The following is an 18,749-nucleotide window of genomic DNA, read 5'->3' on the forward strand; positions in this document are numbered from 1 at the left end:
GAAAGCCAGAATCCAGCCTCATCCCTGAGATATACCCTCCCTGCACCCTCACTACTTCGTTCTTCTCTGGAGCTTGCTTTGCTTAGAGGCAACATTGCATTCACAGTCTTCATAAGGGGACGCTTGATGACCCTCCTTAGTCCCCGTAGACATAGACAGAAGCCTCAGGGCTGGATTCTTTACCCTTTATTTTTGCCGAGAGTTGGAAAACACATGACCACATGGTCTGCCAGTTGGAAGCAGCCCTTGTTGGGCCCAGTTTCTGCCCTCCTCCTGTTTAACCGATACCAGTCACCTTTCATGGAGTGACGAGAGGATTTGCACTTGGGCAATTCCAGTACCAAGGAGTGAAAGGGAGGAATGTCTGAATCATTCTTATTCTGTATTCAGAGCATCCTAAAAGGACACAGGGAAGCACTGGACTCAGTTTGCTGATTCTGGCTTAACGCATATCTGGCCTCCATGTGAGTAATTTTTTCCTGTTGCTGAGATCCCATCACAAAATGAACCACAAAGGGATCATTTACTTTGGCAGGTCCTGGAATATCATAGTTGGGAAATGAAGCTTTGTTTTTTAAGTTCAATATGGACCTGTCCCTTGAGGTCTGTTTTCCTGTAATAATGAACTTGGTTACTATAATAAAGTTCCTTAACAGGAACCTGTTTGTTCTGCACTGCCTTCGACACAGGCCACAGAACAGGACCAGAGCAGTGCACGCCATTTGTTTAGCAGTGAGAAAAAAGATCTCATTGAGCAGCTTAAACCGGTTAAAAGAAACATAGATAATTAACTATCCTGCAAAATACCAGCATCAAAGTAGAGGAGGACCACCCTGACAAATCCTGCAAGATCCCATGCACACCCATCGCCAACAAAAGACCTAAATATGTTCAGGGTGGCCAAAGCACTCAAACTAGATCAGATGCTTACAGCCTCCCTGTCCCCACCAGGACAAAGAGACCTGCTTTTAGCTGATGCAACATGAGCAGGGGTCCAGAAACATCAGGCAAGTTGTTTTCTTTTTTTAGATGCCTGTCCCTTCTTGTGACTTCCTCCTATCTCTCCCTACAATGCACTTGTTGCTGGATGAAGATCAGTCTTACAACCTCCGTGGTACAAGTAAGGATAGAAGCCATGTTCCAGGGGGGGCTGAAGAGAAGGGAACCAGGTCTGTTGCTGGCATCTGAAGTCATTGTGTCGGGCCTCAGGTTGGCTGTCTCCTCAAGCCCACTGGGTAAGTTAATGTTCACTTACTTTGCGGCCTAGGGCCAGAACTGTCATAGCAAGGTACCATTGCTGCTTGAGTAGGTTTTAGGAGAGAGACTGTGATGAAGGAGTTTCCCAAGCAAGGAGAAGTCACAGAAGATAGTTCAAGTGGAGAGATAGCATGAGCAAAGGCACAGAGACAAACTGTCTAGAGGAAGCTGTATTTCTCAATGAGTAAGTCTCTAGAAAACATACTGGGACCTGAGACAGCAAAGATGCCTGAGAAGAAGAGGATAGATAGCCTGTTTTGGCATGTTTCTAAGAAAGGGAATGATGTAATGAGGCTTGGTTATTGGACCTCTTCTTAAGCTATACTGTCCTTTGGAGATTTCATGTAATTCCATGCTACAAAATAAATTGATACATACTGATCACTTCTAAATATCTCTTATCCTGCCAAATATCTCTTATCACCGTGAGGTTAGTCTATCACCACTTACTCAAAATCTGCATTGGGAGGTGTTCCAAGTTTAAGTTTCTTCTCCTTTGTTACTTAATAGTCTTAGCACTCACAAAATGACTCAGACCCCCAGTCGAGGGTCATACTATGACTTCTTTTTCATCCTACACCTATAAGCAAGTCACATCAGCCATCCTATCAAGATACTGCACAAAAACAACCACTGCTTATCAGTTAATTCCACTCCTATCTCTCATGTCCAAACCATTACCTGTTGGCTAATCCATTGGAAAGAAAAAAAATCTCCCGATTAGCTTCCCTCCCTTAACTGCATCTTTAGTCACTCCCAACTCAGCATATGAGTTCTTAAAAATAATTCCAGCAGTCTTCCATTTGAATCAAAGTGTGACTCACAGAAAGTCTTAGAAAAGGATTATTTGCTTAAAAGGCAGAGTGAGTGAGAGGAAGAGATCTTTCGTTCACTTGTTTGCTTCCCAAATGGTCACAATTGCCCAGGTTGGTCCACACTGAAGCCAGGAACCTGGAACTCCATTAGGGTCTCCCACATAGGTGTCAGGGACCTAAGTGTTTGGGCCATCATCTGCTACTTTTCCAGGCTCATTAGCAGGGAGCTGGATCGATTATGGGGCAGCCCAGGACTGGAACTAGGTGTCTGAGATGGTATTATGCACAGCTTAACCCTTTGTGCCACACACCATCCCCTACATTTATAATCTGAATTCCGTGTGCTCCTAGATCTATGGGGATGGGGCAGGGAGTAAGACTAATGGCATTGGGCTTTCAGGTTTCTGGGTAGATGTTAACAGAGACCTCAGTGGAGCAAACTAGTGAGTTTGCTTTTTCTACTGCTCGTTGCATTCCCCTGTGCCAGTTTACTGTTGCATCTGAAGCTTGTAATAACTGGGCTGCCTTTGTATGCCAGGGATTGTCTATGCAGCACATTCAGCAGGAATGGGAGCCTGTAACATACCAGATGGTGATTAACTCAGTCTCAAACTCATGTTCTACCTATACTTTAAAAATATATTTAGTTAGTTAGTTGAAAGTTAGAGTTAAACAGAGGTAAAAGGAGAGAGAGAGAGAGAGGGAGGGATCTTCCATCTGCTAGTCATTTCCCAAGTGTCCACAATAGCCAAGGCTGAGCCAGGCTAATGCCAGGAGCTTCATCCAGGTCTTCCCATGGGTTACAGGGGCTCAAGCACTTGGGTCATCTTCCCCTGCCTTTCCCAAGGTATTAGCACAGGGCTTGACCAGAAGTGGAACAGCTGGGATTCCACCCAGTACCTACATAAGATGCTGGAACTCCAGATGGCAACTTTACCCACTGTATTGCAACACTGGCCCCTCTACCCATAGTCTTAGGGATAGAAATTGTGCCAGTGTGAGGCTGAGATAGTTAGGGGTCCAAAATATCTCTGGTGCAATGACTCTTTTGAAAGGGACAGGATTGAGTGGAGGAGCCATCAGAGTACAGATCCAACCAACTCTACTATCCCAGTGGGCATCTCCAAAGCTTTCTGAGGGTCGCTGAGATGGCTAGGTAGGTCCTGTAGGCCATGTTCCCTGCCTTCCTCCCTAATTCTCAGTGTACCAAGATCTGAAATCTGGCTGGACCCTGGAGATGTCCCTTAACCATATTCCTCATGGCTGGGTATCTAGTACTTTATGGAAGGCAAGTCTGAATTACACATTTCCATGTGGTTGCCCACCACAACTCCAGATCCCAGAAATGAACTGGTCATTGTTTAGCTATGGTAACAACTGCCACAACAAAGTGTCAGAAACAATTAATGACAGTCCATAACTTCACTTCTAAACCAGGCTTTTAAATCACACTACTCAGCAGTGGCTTTTCTCTGATAACCCTGACTCCATAACTAAAGCTCCATGGATCCCCACATTCTTTCACAAGTCTGTTAATCTTTGCACTGAATGCTTCCTAAAGCCTTGGATGAGGTCACCTGTTTTATTTATCCAGGGAGATTGCTCTGGAAGCCCAGCTCTCTCCTGCTCTACAAATAAGCATACGCAGCACCTTGTTCTGGGCACCGATGCTGTCACCTTGCTCAGTTTCATCTGACTGCCTCTTTGTCATCCTTCAGGAGTCAGGGATCTCTTGTTCAGAGAGGTCCACCTTAGCCATCTTGTGTGATGTCCCCCACATTACCCCTGAACCCCACTCTATCCCATTGCACTGTTTCGTTTTTTGGTAGCATTTGCCATGACTTCAAATTGTCTTGATTTGAACTCCTTCACACTCTACAATATATGCTCCATGAGCACAGGGGCCTTCCTGGTTGTGATGGAAACCGTTGCATTCTCAGCAGGGAGGTGAAGAGTGGGTGAAATAGGAGATGGGCTAAGTAGGCAGACAATCTCGGGGGAGTATTTTTGTTCATTACCATCGTCCAGTCCCTAGCATAATGCCTTTTTCTGCGTAATGGCAGAAAAAGAAGAATGAAAGTCAGTGTCACTTAGTGAAATGCTTGGAGGTCAAATTTTGAAGAGGCCAAATAATGGTTAGAAAGTAAGAAATGAATGTGTTGTGTAAATTATTTTCATATGTCTTGAAAACAGAGATCTTAAGACAAACCCAGGCATACTCAACACATGGGCTGGCTTTACGGGACACAGTGGTGATGGTGGTGGTAGTGGGGGGTCTGCCTGCCTTCCATGACAGAGCCTAGAGAGCACCCAGGGAGCCTCTGGACAGCTCTCAGAGAAATGGATAGCCAGGTAAAGGAGTCATGGGCTGATGGGCAGTGGGATTTGGGGTAGGAGGGATGGGTAGCTGAAACCCCAACCTGTTGCTAGCAACATACACACATACACACATACAGTGCAGGGAGCAGCAGTGCGGTGGGGGGATGAGTGGCTGTAGAGGACGAGGGAGGTCAGTGGAACAAAAATCAGTTCTTGCACATGTGCAAATCTTGGCCTTAGAAATGAAGTTAAATCGACGTTGCCTCTAGGTAAGAGATGAAGCACTGACTGAGAACTGTTAACCTAAGGAGTACTTCATAATCGGTGCCAGCCACAGCACTGAAGTAACTGATTCCCTGCTAGGAAAAATATTCTCCTATTGATCAACTTAGGGCAGAAGCACATTTTAGCTTGCGATTTAAAGAAGAGAGGGGAATTGGATGGCTTGAACTTGAATAGTACAAAATCCATTTGTTTCTTGGACATGTTTCAGATTACAACTGAATCCTGGCCCTCAGAAATATGCTGCTTTCACTTACAGTGAAATTTACTGCATGAGAGATATGTGTTCCACAGAAGACTGTGGAGTCAATAGAATCATGTCCCTCCTAACAGCACAAGTCAGTACTGTGGATTCATCAGTGAGGCTAAATGTGCTCTAAAAGAAATTTAATTTCTTTTTGGCAAGAGTGAAAAATGCAAGGAACCAATAAATTCAACATGCAAGTCAAAGAAATACCTCTTAGAAATTATGGCCTGCAAGTTTAAGATTTAGATTCATAATCAGTTCAGAGCCAGAAATCTAGCTTGTGCTGTATTAAAAAAAAATACAGTCATAAAGATGTCTCAGAAGTCATAGTAATGTAGATTGTTTTTACAAAGGAAGAAAGCCAGCATGCACCACCAGCCACCCAGGCCAGGGCATGAAAAAGTAGTGGTCTCAGATGGCTACCCACTGGTGCAGTGTAGCGCTCAATGGCAAAGACCCTGAAGTCAGACTGCCTGGGCCCCAGTGAGTTTCTGCCCTTCTACTTTGTCTAGGATGAGTTCCCTAACGTCTGCAGTTTCTTCATCTGTAAAGTGGAGATGATGAACTGTTATACACAGGATCGCTCTAGGAACTGACTGGGATAATTCAGATGAAGATTAGGACTGTCCAGGTGGAAGATGGTCCCTAAGTATTAGCTACTGTCATAGACTGTCTTATATTCATGGTAGTGAGATCGATTTTAAGAGCTATCCTATAAGACTAGCAGTGAAGAGACCTTAAATGTCATTGAGCCCCTCCCTGTTATCCACTGGAGCTTGAATCTCGTATGTGATTGCCTGCTATTAAACACACAAGGGCAGGAGCTGGAAATAGGATCTCTCATGTATAGCTTTAATGGGCAGTGAGTTCCTGAGCTCCCTGATGCTTGCAAAGTCATCAACCCCTTATCGCCACCTTAGAGCCAGTGTCCCTTCTGTGACAGGTTGCCAGGTATCTGAAGGTGAGTCTGTCTTTTCCAGGAGCAGCATCTTCTACAACAAGCAGGCAGGGACTTTGCGCCTCCTAGATTTTGTAGCAACTCACTCTTGGAACTGCTGCTCACTTTTAGATTACCTAAAGAAGTGCCATAGGGAATACTTGGAAAAACTCAAGTCAATTTAAAATGATATCTTTACAAACATGTCTTCAAGGTGCATACCTTTACTGAGCATCAAATGGGGCAGGAAGTCCTAAGCTTCATAAACATATTCAGCCACAATAGAAGAGCTTCACTTGGGAATGTTTCCATGCACAGTGGAGGCAGCCAGTAGATGGAGCAGTGGGCTCGACACAGTATGTCTATGTCAGCCACACAAGATGATTTGATTTTTGTGTTCACTGAATTTCACCTCTGCTGACAGCCTAGGAGTCACACCCAGGACAAATCTCTAATATTTTTATTGATCATGTCTGGAAGGGACAAAATTCAAGTAACTCAATTCCAAGTAGAAGGTAGCATGATTGTGATACAATGTGGAAGAAGGGAATAACATGACAGTTCCCCAGATCTTCCCAGAAACATAGACCGCCATAGAGTTAGGTCTCCGATGCATCCATTTACAGACTGCAGTAACTGTACCTGTACCTGTATATTTGATGACGCGTCCAGCATTAAACAGGCACAGTGGACATAACCTGAGCTCTTATTATTGCTCTGAAATAGAATATACTAGACACACACTCTACTTATAGATAGTGCTGATGGCTGTGAGGGGGCTTCGAAAACTCTATGGAAAATGGAATCAAATGGTAAGCTTATTTTGGTGTGAATGAATTTTGAAATCCATGCACAGTGTTTTCCTAATACACATTTTTCATGAGCTTTCTGAAGACCCCTCATGTGTTAAAGCAGGAGTTTTACCCCTAGCCATGGATCTTTCTTTCCTCTTCTCATTCACTTTCTTTGGAGGCTTTGTGTCTCTGAATCAACCACACCTCGTTATTTCTATCCAGCAGTTTGAAAGGACTGTTGTAGCTTGCAGTGTAATAAACCTTTTCATCAAAAACTTTTCCTTCTTCCCTTAAGATGCTTGCTAATGTCAGAAGTTGTTCTTGATTCTTTTGGGCACTAGAGAATCCATCGAATGACCTACAAAGAAGAAAGAAACAACCCTAAGTGTTTTTAAGAAACAAATACAAATGTCAGTCTAAAAAAGAACCGCACTGATTTATATACTGATTATACACACGCACGCATGTACACACATTAAGTATATGCCTCAATTTGCAAATGAATTGATACAATTCTTCACTAATTTTCATTATGTCCACTGAATATAATGCTGAGCCATGTGAAATATGTGATTCCTAAATTTAATATTTGTTTCCTTAATGACTAGCCCAAGATGAGTATATTGTGCTTAAAGTGAATTAGCTGTCCAATTCCACAGTTTCCTTGAAATCCTTGGTTAAATCCCCGATTAGAGATTTTGTATTCTCTGAATGCATGTCATTCTACATTGATGTGATATTGTGTACATTTAACAGATGAGATTTCAGAAAGGAAAAGTAACTTACTGGAAATCAAGGTGAAAGATATGAAGATCATTGCATGCTTAATGAAGGTGGGGAAGGTCAGTGAACTACAAGTCATGGGTAGAGGGACTAGGGAAAAGGACTGGGGATGGGGCTGGGAACAGGGACTGGGGACAGAGCTGGGGACAGGGCTGGGACAGGGGCTGGGACAGAGCTGGGGACAGGGCTGGGAACAGGGGCTGGGACAGGGGCTGGGGACAGGGCTGGAAACAGGGGCTGGAACAGGGGCTGGGACAGAGCTGGGGACAGGGCTGGGACAGGGGCTGGGACAGGGACTGGGACAGGGGCTGGGACAGGGCTGGAACACATTGTAAAGGGTTCTGTGGATGGTATGAGTGGTCTGGGCTTCTTTCTGACAGTGAAAAACTCACAGATGTCCACATGGACTAACAGTTTAGATTTTCTTTAAAATTTTCTAAAATGTATTTTATTTATGTAAAAGAAAGAGCTCTATCCACTGATTAATTCCTGCAATGGCCAAAGCTGGACAAGGCTGAATCCAGGATCTGAGAAATCAATATAAGTTTCCCACTTGAGTAGGAGAGACCAAAATACTGGAATCAGCACACTGCCTCCTAGGAGGGACATTAACCAAAAGCTAAACCAGAAGCAGAGCCAGGACTTGAACCTGGGTACTCTGATATGATATCCAGACATCTATCCATGCACCACATGCCCATCCATTGTGAGATTTTCATTACCAGAAAGATCGTGGTGCCAGTGTAAAAGAGAAGAAAGGACAGGTGGTTCTGCTAATAGCTAAGAGATGACTGAAGTGAAATGGTCACGAAGAGTGACACGGTTCTGGGAATGTCAGGCATTGTGTTGACAATTGTGATGACTTAGTTGCTGTCCCCATAAGAGAAGGATCTGAGAAAGAAACAGTGAGAAGGGAAAGAACAACAGAATCACAAATCAGTTTTGAGGTGAATGGCCTAATCTTATTCTGGTTGTCAAGAAAGTGTTCTGACCATATCATTCCCGGATCTAGGAACCAGCATCTCATAGGCGACACCAGCATTTCATATGAGCACTGGTTCAAGTCCTGGATGTTCCACTTTCAATTCAGTTCCCTGTCAGTGCCCCTGGGAAACCAGTGGAAGTGGCCAGAAGATTTGGGCCCTTGCTATGTAGGAGACCTATATGGAGCTGCAGGCTCCTGGCTTTGGCCTGGACTAGCCCTGGCCATTTGAGACCATTTTTAGAGTGAACGAACAGATAAAAGACACCTCTCTCTCTTTCTCTCCCTCTTCTCTGTTCCTCCCTCCCTCCCTTCCCTTCCTTCTCTCTCTCTCTCTTTCTACTCTCTCTCGCTTTTCCTCTGTTAACTCTGCTTTTGAAATAAATGCAAATAAATATCTTTTTAAAAAGTGCTTTGATGGGGAAGCTATGAAACTGATGAGGTCCTTTACTAAGACAGGTTCTCTAAGATGAAAGCTATTGGGCCCGACGGCGTGGTCTAGTGGCTAAAGTCCTCGCCTTGAACGCCCCGGGATCCCATATGGGCGCCGGTTCTAATCCCGGCAGCTCCACTTCCCATCCAGCTCTCTGCTTGTGGCCTGGGAAAGCAGTCAAGGACAACCCAAAGCTTTGGGACCCTGCACCTGCATGGGAGACCTGGAAAGAAGTTCCTGGTACCCGGCTTCGGATCAGCGCAGCACCGGCTGTTGCACTCACTTGGGGAGTGAATCATCTGATGGAAGATCTTCCTCTCTGTCTCTCCTCCTCTCTGTATATCTGACTTTGTAATAAAAATAAATAAATCTGAAAAAAAAGGATGAAAGCTGTTTTGGGAAACTGTGCAAAGTTCATTTTCACACCTGATGAGTTTGGGCCCTAGTGCCCATCTGCAAATAGAAAGGACCAATGAGTAGGAGACTCTGATGTGGGCACTTGTCATAGACATGTGCGTCATCAGACAGGTGGAGCTGAAGCCATCTAAATGGATTACCTAGCGTGAACCTGCTATGAAATGAGGGTCTGTAATGGGTATAGCTCAGTGGTAATAGCCAAGGAGGAGCCAATGAATGCAAAGAAATAGGAATAAGAGTGGATTTCATACAAGCATCAAGGTTGGTCAACACATGAACACTGCAGAAGTCACATGGAAGAGAACTGCAAACATTTCACAAACACAAGGGCACCTGCTGAGGATGGTAAGAGTAGTTCTAAAGAGATGATGGAACCTGTAGCAGGTTAGGGTGTTGTGATGAACTGAGGAACATGTTATTAGAAACTGGAGCAAAGGTGATCCTGCTACAAGGTGACAAAGAACTTGGCTGAACTGGGTTCATGACCCAGTGCTACATGGACGTTAGAACCTGTGAGTGATGAAATGGGATGTTTGTATAAGCAAAGGGTCAGTGGCGTGGCTTGACTGCTCTTGAAAGCTCATAGTAAAATAAGAGAAACTACAATGAAATTTTTAATCAAAAAGGAAGTAGAGATTAAAAATTCTTAAGTTTATTCATACTGAAAAAAAATGAAGTTTGGATCAAAACATGAGTGTGGTCAAGCAACCCTTTGATAAAGATTATACTGCTGAGCTGCCATTTAAAAAACAGGACCTATTCCCCCAAACAATGCCTGAAGGCATTTCAGAGATTGGTTGGTGGAGGTTGCCACTTGATCACAGGCTCAAAGTGCCAATATCTGGTGTGAGGGACAGAGCAATTTCAAGGAGGGACTGTTGGCACCTGCAGAACCCTGGCGCTCACTGCCTCTGGACTCCGCACTGCAGTAGAGCATGCCTTGGCCATCCTGAAGTTCAGCTCCAGTGAGCTGAGGTGTGGGATGCGCTGTGACAGCTGTCCCCCTCATGGACCCAGGGGGAAACCATGGCAGCGTGTGTGCAGTGTCATCTTCGCCAGAGTATGCTGTGTGTGAGCCACAAAGGAAGGGGCCATCCAGAGCCTTTGGTGTACAGTCAATGCAGAGGGCACAGAGTGGAGGGGGGCACTGCAGAGTCCCTACTCAGGCAATGCCTGATGGAGCTATGGGCGGTAGGACACACCAGTGTGCAGAGCCTGGCAGAGCTCCAGGTGCCCAACAAACCAATGAGAGCTGTGGGGTGGGTAAAACTGCTTGGAGACTCTGGAATCTAACCATTGTCCAGCAAAGCTTGAATCGAGTGCACAGCCTTACATCAACAAGGAGCAATGTCAAGCTTCAGGTTTGGGACTAGGAAACTGTTCCCACTGCTTTCTTCCCCATGTCTTCCTTTTGAAATGGGGATATCTGTCTTATGCCTGTTGCACTGTTGTATTTTGGAAGAGTATAACTTGTTTGCTGTTTATAACTCAAGAGAATTCACCGGTGGATAAATGTCATACTTTGAGTCTCATCTATGTCTGCCTTGGATAACATTCAGAAGAGTCTTTGTGCTTTAAATTGTTGAACTGATGCTGCGATGGAGGCTACTGAGGAGGAATGGATGTGTTTTTTGAAGTGAGAAGGACAAGAAAGCTGTGGGTCCAGGGACAGAGAGCTGTGGATTGAGCATTTGTGTTGCCCCAAAATTCATATGTTGGAAACCTAAGCAGCCACGCACTGCTGAGGTACTGAGGCCTTCAGGTGCCTCAGAAATGGCATTAGTACCCATTCCCTCCAGAACAGCCTCACCTCTAACTCCATGTAGGGCACACTAGGAGGTGGTCCCTGTGAGCTGGAAAGGGGGGCCTCATCAGATGTTGAAACTGCCAACTCCTTGAACTTGACTTTACCAGCATCCAGAATTATTAGAAATAAATTTCCATATCGCATAAGCTACCCAGTGTAAGATATTTTGTTATAGCACATCTCCTCTCCACCATCCCCCAAACAAAATTAAAGCACCTTATACTGTGTGGTTAAGGTATTTTTGTTCAGATCTTTTGCATTTTGCAGGTGAGGGCAATCTTCTATTTTAAAGAAGATTGTATTTGTCATTTGTATTGTGGAAGAGATGCCATACATTTTTTATTAAATGAAGTGATTATATCTGGTGGCAGACTCCAGCGACATATAAAACCAAGTCAGAAAGGAGAGAATGCCGTGCAATGCATGAGACCTGTGTTTATGGCAGGGTGAAGAGCCTGTTGAAATTGCATGAGAGCTGGCGGTGAGTGCACGCAGGTAAAGCTAGCAGCCGGCAGCCCCACACCTGCACAGCACTCACCTTACAAACACAGTCATTCCGGCACGCTCCTCAATGAAAACACCTGACTCGGAAGGCCTGGGTGGGTCAGACTGCTGCTCCAAGGGGAGGTACAGGGACACAGTCACAATGGCTTCACTGAAGGGACCCGATCCGGGCTCCACGAAGCTTGTCACTGGAGCTGTCATCTTCATTTTCAACTCTGCACCACGAAAATGTAAGCTAATATAGAGGAACTTTAAAATATATATATAGAGAGAGAAGTCGCTTGCCTTACTTTACCTACAAACAGTTTTACTTGAAGATAATATTCAACCTGGGAAAAATCAGGCCTAAAGTATGCAGTTATTTCCACGTTAACTCCTTTCTGTACTATTATTTTTGGTGAATAAAGTCTACATTTTCCAAGATAAAGGGGAACAAAATCAGAGATTAGTTACTTCATTTTGTTTTGTTTTACAGTTCAGAAAGGAGGTTCAAAAAGAATCCCAAACTACACAAAGTGGCAAGGCCACAAGCTAAAGTTACGACCCCGGGGCTGAAAACTCCTAATTTAATCTCCCAATGTCATGTGCTCCACAGCTGCCTAACTAGCTCTAAGTGCATGGAAAAGGGTCGACCAACAGGTACACAAAGCCCCAGCTCCGCCAAGAGGAACTAAGAAAGGGCTGAGGCTGGCTAAGCTGTCCCCTGCTACCCTCCTCTGGCCTGGGCTGAGGGTCTCCAGGAAGTCCTTATATGAAACATCGAACTTTCAGGATCCAATAACTTATGTATTAGAAAGGGGATTTCTTTTACAAGCGCAAACGCCAGGCTGAGGGCTGGTGGCAACAGCAACCTACATCAGAAGGGAGGCAGTCTTACCTCGTTCGTTGTTGCCTTCAATGTAGCTGCTGAGTTTGGTAAAGCCAGTTTGGACTGCCGAATCCCAGTCCATGGACTCGATGCACGTGCTGACCCACTTGGCCGGTCCATAGTGTCGGATCTCGTAACTTTCGGGCTAAATGGAACAGAGGAAATTTCCAGAAGCAGCTCTCAGAGGTCAGACAGACCGGTCCTGCAGCCTCCATCTCTGGTTTACCTGGGGAAGACCGGTCTAGCTTGTCCAGCCAAGTATCCTGACGACTCTAGATCACTCAAATCAAAACCCAAGCGACCATCGCACCCCGCAAACCCGGAGGGATACCCCTGCGGCAAAGGCAAGACAAGCAGGTGTGGGCCCCTCCACTTGGCTGGGCATTGGCAAGGGGTGGGTCAACCAAACGAACTTGCGGCGCAGGATCAGCGAGGAGGGCTCCAAGCATTTAAAAAAAATGACTTTTGATTACACCCGGATCCCGCCTGCAACCCGTGCTGAAGGCGGCCGGACGTCCCCCCTCCCACTACGACCTCCAGCTGCCCCTACCTGGGGCCCCGCATCTTCCGGAGCTTTCCAGACCGGCGTCTCCAGGTCTAGGGCTGCTGCGTCCTCCGGAGCCCCGGGATCTGGCTCCAGCACCTCAGCCATGGGCGGCACAGAAGCTGGGAGGACCGAGCCCGGGAGCTGCGCCGCCGTCCCTGAGTCCCCGCCCCGGCGACGCGCTCTCTCCGCCTGCGCTGCGGGCCAACCGCGCCACGCCCGGGTCGGCGGTGCCAGGGCGCAAGGGGAGCGCCAGGGGCCCGCCCCGGAGCCGAAGTCAGCCTAGGGCCCAGCTCCGCCTGTACCCGCCTGGTTCGCAGGTGAGCCCGAGCCTGGGCGAGGACAACAGGGCCAGCCGCCAAATGTAGTTTTATTTTTATTGAGAGATTTATTGGAATATAAAACACAACATACAATGAACGTACTCCAGATGTACTGTTTAGGGGTTGTTAGTGTACTTATGGACTTGTGCTCTCATTACATATTTGGAACATCTTTGTCACCCCGCCCGTTAAAGGAGCCCCATCCAGTAGCTGCCCCCCCTTAATAATTTCCCAGCCCCCAGCCCTAGGCATGACTACTTTGCTGTCTGTGTCTGCAGGTTTGCTTTTACCGGGCATTTGGTAAAAATGAGATTGTAACATTGTTCCAACCTTTTGGGACTCGTTTCCATCACTGGGCGAAAACGTCCTCAGGGTTCATGTGTTAACATTATGGCTTCCAGGCAATCCTTCATTCCCTTTTATGTTTCATTTAGTTGAAAGGCGGAGAGAAAGAGTGAGGCAAAGAGGCAGACAGTCTTGTCACATCCAGTAGTCCACTCCCCAGATGCCCACTCAGCAAGAGCCTGGCCAGGCTGAACGTAGGAGCCCTGGAACTTGAGGGTGTTTCCCCTGAGTGGCAGCGGTTCAGGGACTATCACCTGTCTCCTCCCAGGGTGCTCACCGTTGGAAAACTGGAATCCAAAGCCTAGCCAGGACTCAAACAAGGCCGACTCAAAGGACATGACATACTAATGACTCAAGCAGGGTCCTAGCCACATGCCTGATGCTGGTCCTTGGCCTAGTGCTTTTTTCTTTCTTTCTTTTTTAAATTCGAAAGTCAGATATACAGAGAGGAAGAACTTCCATCCATTGATTCACTGCCCAAGTGGCTGCATCAGTTGGAGCTGAGCTGATCCAAAGCAAGGAGCTTAGAGCCTCTTCTGGGTCTCCCACATACGGTGCAGGGTCCCAAGGCTTTGTGTCATTCTCGATTGCTTTACAGGCCACAAGCAGGGAGCTGAATGGGAAGCGGGGCTGTCAGGATTAGAACTGGTGTCCAAATGGGATCCTGGCGCGTGCAAGGGGAGAACTTTAGACATTAGGCTGCGCAGGGCCCAGGCCTAATGCTTTTTTTTTTTTTTTTAAAGATTTATTCATTTTATTACAGGCAGATATACGCAGAGGAGGAGAGACAGAGAGGAAGATCTTCCGTCCGATGATTCACTCCCCAAGTGAGCCGCAACGGGCCGGTATGCGCCAATCCGATGCCGGGAACCAGGAACCTCTTCCAGGTCTCCCACGTGGGTGCAGGGTCCCAAAGCTTTGGGCCGTCCTCCACTGCTTTCCCAGGCCACAAGCAGAGAGCTGGATGGGAAGTGGAGCTGCCGGGATTAGAACCGGTGCCCATATGGGATCCCGGGGGCTTTCAAGGCGAGGACTTTAGCCGCTAGGCCACGCCGCCGGGCCCAGGCCTAATGCTTTTTAAGCAATTGGCGCCCAGGTTTTCTTTGCCCTTCCTTGTGCAAACAGCTGTGCAATGGCCTGAGGACATTTGACACTTTCTAGATGGTTACATCAAATTTATTGTTCTGTGAAGCTAAGCATGAATTATTTAGTGAAGACTCAATAATTCATGCTGGTTTATTTTTTAGAACCTATTTTTACAATGTGACAGGTGTGTACTACTTAGGTGACTTAACTATATTTAGAATTCAGTTTTATTTTATGGCAGATTTTTGTTAAGAGGAAAAAGTAATTCACATTATTAAGTCTGTTGCTTCTTTTTAAAAATATTTCATTTAGACAAGGTGAACAAATGTCATTTTTTTGTTTTTATTTGCTGCTGTCTTATTCTGCAGAGTACCTTTCACTGTTGTTTGGGCCATTGGGGTGGAAGAGAGTAGGGAATATTTCTTTTCTTTTTTTTTTTTTTTTATTAATTTCATTGCATTATGTGACACACATTTTTTTTTTATGCACTGGAATTCCCCCCGCCCCTCCCCAAACCCTCCCCCCGCCCCACGGTGGATTGCTCCACCCCGCTGTATTTCCATAGTTCAAACTCAGTTGAGATTCTTTCATTGGAGGTTTTGACCAATCATAAAGTCCAGCATCTAATTGTCCTGGCAAGTTCAATGGCTTCCTGGTGAGACCATCTCTGGTCCAAAGGCAGAACCAGCAGAGTATCATCCCAATCAAGTAAAAAACTCAAAGAGAGTAGGGAATATTTCATCTGTGGGGAACCTGAAGCTGAATTTGGAGAAATTTATTCCACAGGTGTAAAATATGCAAATAATGAAGAGATAGCAGGTGACAGGCTGAATTATCTGTATTTGAAGGTGGTAGTTAGTAAGATTAACAATGGAAGGAAGAAGGGAATTGATTTCCTAATAATAGGATTTCAGAATAAGCTTAATAAAATCCAGACGATTCATTTTTTATACTAATATTTCAAAATATTTAGTTCCCCTGTTGGTTGATTGTGTTTAAATAGTTTTATTAGCTCGCTCTTCGCCGATGTGTATTTGAAGGCTAAATATGGAGCTGACTGCATAGCTTGACAGGGATTTTTGTGGAGACTGGGAGGGTGGGGAACCATCCAATTACATAAATATTCCTTGTTCATTTGCTCCTTCAAATAATTTTTATGTACAATCAACAAGCAACGTTTTAGGAGAAGGTATTCAATGCTTGGTGCTGGTAAGGCTCTCGCTCACTCTAAACATCAGGTGGCAGGGATCTTCCTTGGCCAGTGGCCCCAGAGGCCTCCCTGGGGCTGGCTGTTCCTTTAGGACATTGCACTCCTGTGTGGCAGTGCCAAATGTCATGCTCACCTCAGCAAGTCACTCCACTGTCACCCCACGAGGCTGCAGCTCGTTGTTGGGTCCTGCAGCAGTAATGACAGGCAGTTCCTGTTCCTCTTGGGAGTGAAGTCACCACAGATACTCGATCAGTGAGTGTTGCACCAGTGCTCCGGGCAGTACCGGTATCTCCCCAACCCCTGTGAGTCTCTGGCCAACTGATCCATGTACAACCTTGTAGTAGATGTGTTTCTGTGAAAGGTACCTTCTTTGATAGGCATAATCCATTCATTAACATTGAGCCACAGCCTGTATTAGCATCACTCATGTGTGAATGAAGCTTAGCACAGAAGTCTTCTCTATGAGGCATGTCACAAGCAGCACCCTCTTAGGAACACTAGGCAGCATGTTGGCTGTTGTAAACAGCAAGATCATAAAGAAAGAGCACAGAGTGAGTACAGTGTGGCCCTTAACAGACTGTGGAAAAGACCTTGCTCTTAGTGCAACAGGTGGTGCTTCAATTCATCCTGCACCAGCTGGGCATGTGTGCACTGGGCACTTGGTATTCCCACTAAGCTGTGCATGTGTGTGGCTGTGGGAGATGGCAAAGCGCTTGCGAGTAGTGATGGTGGAGAGGCAAGCAATATGTTTTAGCCACACTGCACACTTGCACATGGCACATCTGTGACTAATGAGGAGCAACTGCAAATGCTTCCTCGGTTAAATGGCTTCCATCTACATTTCATTGATCAAAGCAAATCCCCAGTTCTTGATCAACCTGGAGGGGTGCAAAATCTAATCGCCTGTGTTCTTGAGTTTTGTTAAGTATTTTGAGAAACATGTCATCTATAATACTGTTCAGTCATGTGATGATATTTAAACCATATTTATTTATTTGAAAGCAGAGTTAGAGAAAAGGGAAATAGAGTTTTCCCTCCAATGTTTTACTCCCCAAATAACCGCAAGAGCTGGGGCTTGGGCAGTACAAAGCCAGGAGCTAGAAAACTGCATCTGGTCCTCTCACATGAGTGTAGATGCCAAGTGCCTGGAACGTCCATTGCTGCTTTCCCAGGGGCGTTCACAGGGAGCTGGATAAGAAGAGGAACAGCCAGCATGAAAAACAGCCATGGCTATTATTTATTCCATACTTGTGTAGCAGATTTTGTTTTCCAAAAGTGGTTGCCATGTAATTTCTGATTCAATGCTATTCCTTTTTCATAATTTTTAAAAATTTATTTTTAATGAAAAGACAGAGTTACAGAGAGCAGGAGAGACAGAGAAATATTTTTTATCTGCTGGTTCACTCCTCCAATGGGATGGAGCTGAGCCAATCTGAAGCCAGGAGCCTGGAGCTGCTTCTGGATCTCATGCGGGTGCAGGATCCCAAGCACTTGAACCATTCTCCTCTGCCTTCCCAGACCATGAGCAGGGAACTGGATCAGAAGTATTGCAGTCAGGACTCAAAGCAGTGCCCATATGGGATGCCGACCTTTCAGGTAGAGAATTGGCCCAAATGCTACTGTGCTAGTCCCAACAGCATGCTGGTCTAGTTCGTGTCTTTGATACACCTCACAGAAGCAAGTGGATGTCTGTGTTCACTTTCAAACTTGGCAGGCCAGCGAGTACAGCCACAGAAATACTGTATGACTTCCAAAGCTGGATCATTAAAGGCTGGATCACTAAAGACTGCCACCTAGGTCTCTTTGGGCTTCTTCCTCCTGGAGCCATGCTAACAGCCACACTGATGGGAAGCTCAGTCAGCTCCATGGAGCTGTGAGCTCCAAGCAAAATCATGGCTGATGGCTGGCGTCAAGCAGCATGCACAGGTGAGCTGGTGTTATGATTCCTCACCTCCTCTCTCCCCAGCCACTATGAGTCACGTCTAGGCTTCTGCAGGTCTTCCCAGCTGAGGCCCAGAGGTCCTGGAGCAGACAGACTATTTCTTCACTTCCTACAGAATCCATACAGATAATACCAAGGCAACTTTTTATAACATGAGGTTTGGGGTGATTTGTCGTTCAGAAGTAACTTGAAGAGTATTTGTGCAGTGCTGTAGTTGTTACCAGAGGTGGGGGTTAGCAATAAAATAAAATTTGGTGCTAAGCTTCATGTGTCGTATGATCACGTTCTTGCATGCTACTTGTGGAGTATGTTTTTTTTTTTTAATGGGTGTCATAGCTCAGATGTGATGGCTGTAAAATGCAGCAGGTATGGTGGTATAGCAAGCTAATCCTTTGCTTGTATTACTAGAATTCCATATGGGAAGCAGTTCATGTCCCAGCTGCTCCGCTTCCTATGCAGCTTCCTGCTTATGGCCTCAGAAGGCAATGGGGGGCTCAAGTCCTTGGGCCTCTGCACCCATGTTGCAGATCTGTTAGAGCTCCTGGCTCCTGGTTTCAGATCAGCTCAACTCTGGCCACTGCTTTGATCTGAGAAGTGAACCAATGCATGGAAGACCTCTCTCTCTCTCTCCTCTCCCTTCTCCCTCTCCACTCCATCCCTCTCCTCTTGTCTATCTGTTCTTTTTGTAACATTGCATTTCAAATAAAAATAAATTAATTTAAAAAAATGAGCAGCAAGCTGACACTGGAGACGAAAATGTGATCCTTCCTTGTGTTTGACTTCTTTGCTTTTGATGAGAATCACAATACCCATCCATTATTCAGACACAAAACCACCCACCAAGCTCCTTGTAC

The 18,749-nt window shown here is 45.8% G+C and overlaps 1 protein-coding gene across 2 annotated transcripts; it reads right to left on the bottom strand.

The window, feature by feature from the left end:
- Nucleotides 1-6,657: 6,657 nt before the first annotated feature.
- Nucleotides 6,658-13,211, bottom strand: HEBP2 (heme binding protein 2). Of its 2 annotated transcripts, XM_004587339.3 has the most exons (4): nt 12,996-13,211; nt 12,455-12,590; nt 11,612-11,792; nt 6,658-7,009 (listed from the first exon to the last, which is right to left on the bottom strand). In XM_004587339.3, exons 1-4 carry the CDS (start codon nt 13,095-13,097, stop codon nt 6,811-6,813), a joined length of 618 nt encoding a protein of 205 aa, XP_004587396.2. In that variant the 5' UTR covers nt 13,098-13,211; the 3' UTR covers nt 6,658-6,810. The 2 variants fall into 2 exon arrangements, with proteins under 2 accessions (XP_004587396.2, XP_058526984.1); XM_058671001.1 differs by lacking the exon at nt 12,996-13,211 and having other exon boundaries at nt 11,612-11,826; nt 12,455-12,586.
- Between the last annotated feature and the right edge of the window lie 5,538 nt (nt 13,212-18,749).

This window comes from Ochotona princeps, chromosome 1 (assembly GCF_030435755.1).
Source record: "Ochotona princeps isolate mOchPri1 chromosome 1, mOchPri1.hap1, whole genome shotgun sequence".
NCBI lineage: Eukaryota > Metazoa > Chordata > Mammalia > Lagomorpha > Ochotonidae > Ochotona > Ochotona princeps.

Excerpts from the sequence above, each read along its gene's own strand:
- HEBP2 (XM_004587339.3), bottom strand. The coding sequence starts at position 13,097 with ATGGCTGAGGTGCTGGAGCCAGATCCCGGGGCTCCGGAGGACGCAGCA. Across the intron at positions 12,591-12,995 it reads CGGAAGATGCGGGGCCCCAG|CCCGAAAGTTACGAGATCCG; the intron begins GTAGGGGCAGCT and ends TGTTCCATTTAG. Across the intron at positions 7,010-11,611 it reads GGAATGACTGTGTTTGTAAG|GTCATTCGATGGATTCTCTA; the intron begins GTGAGTGCTGTG and ends TCTTCTTTGTAG.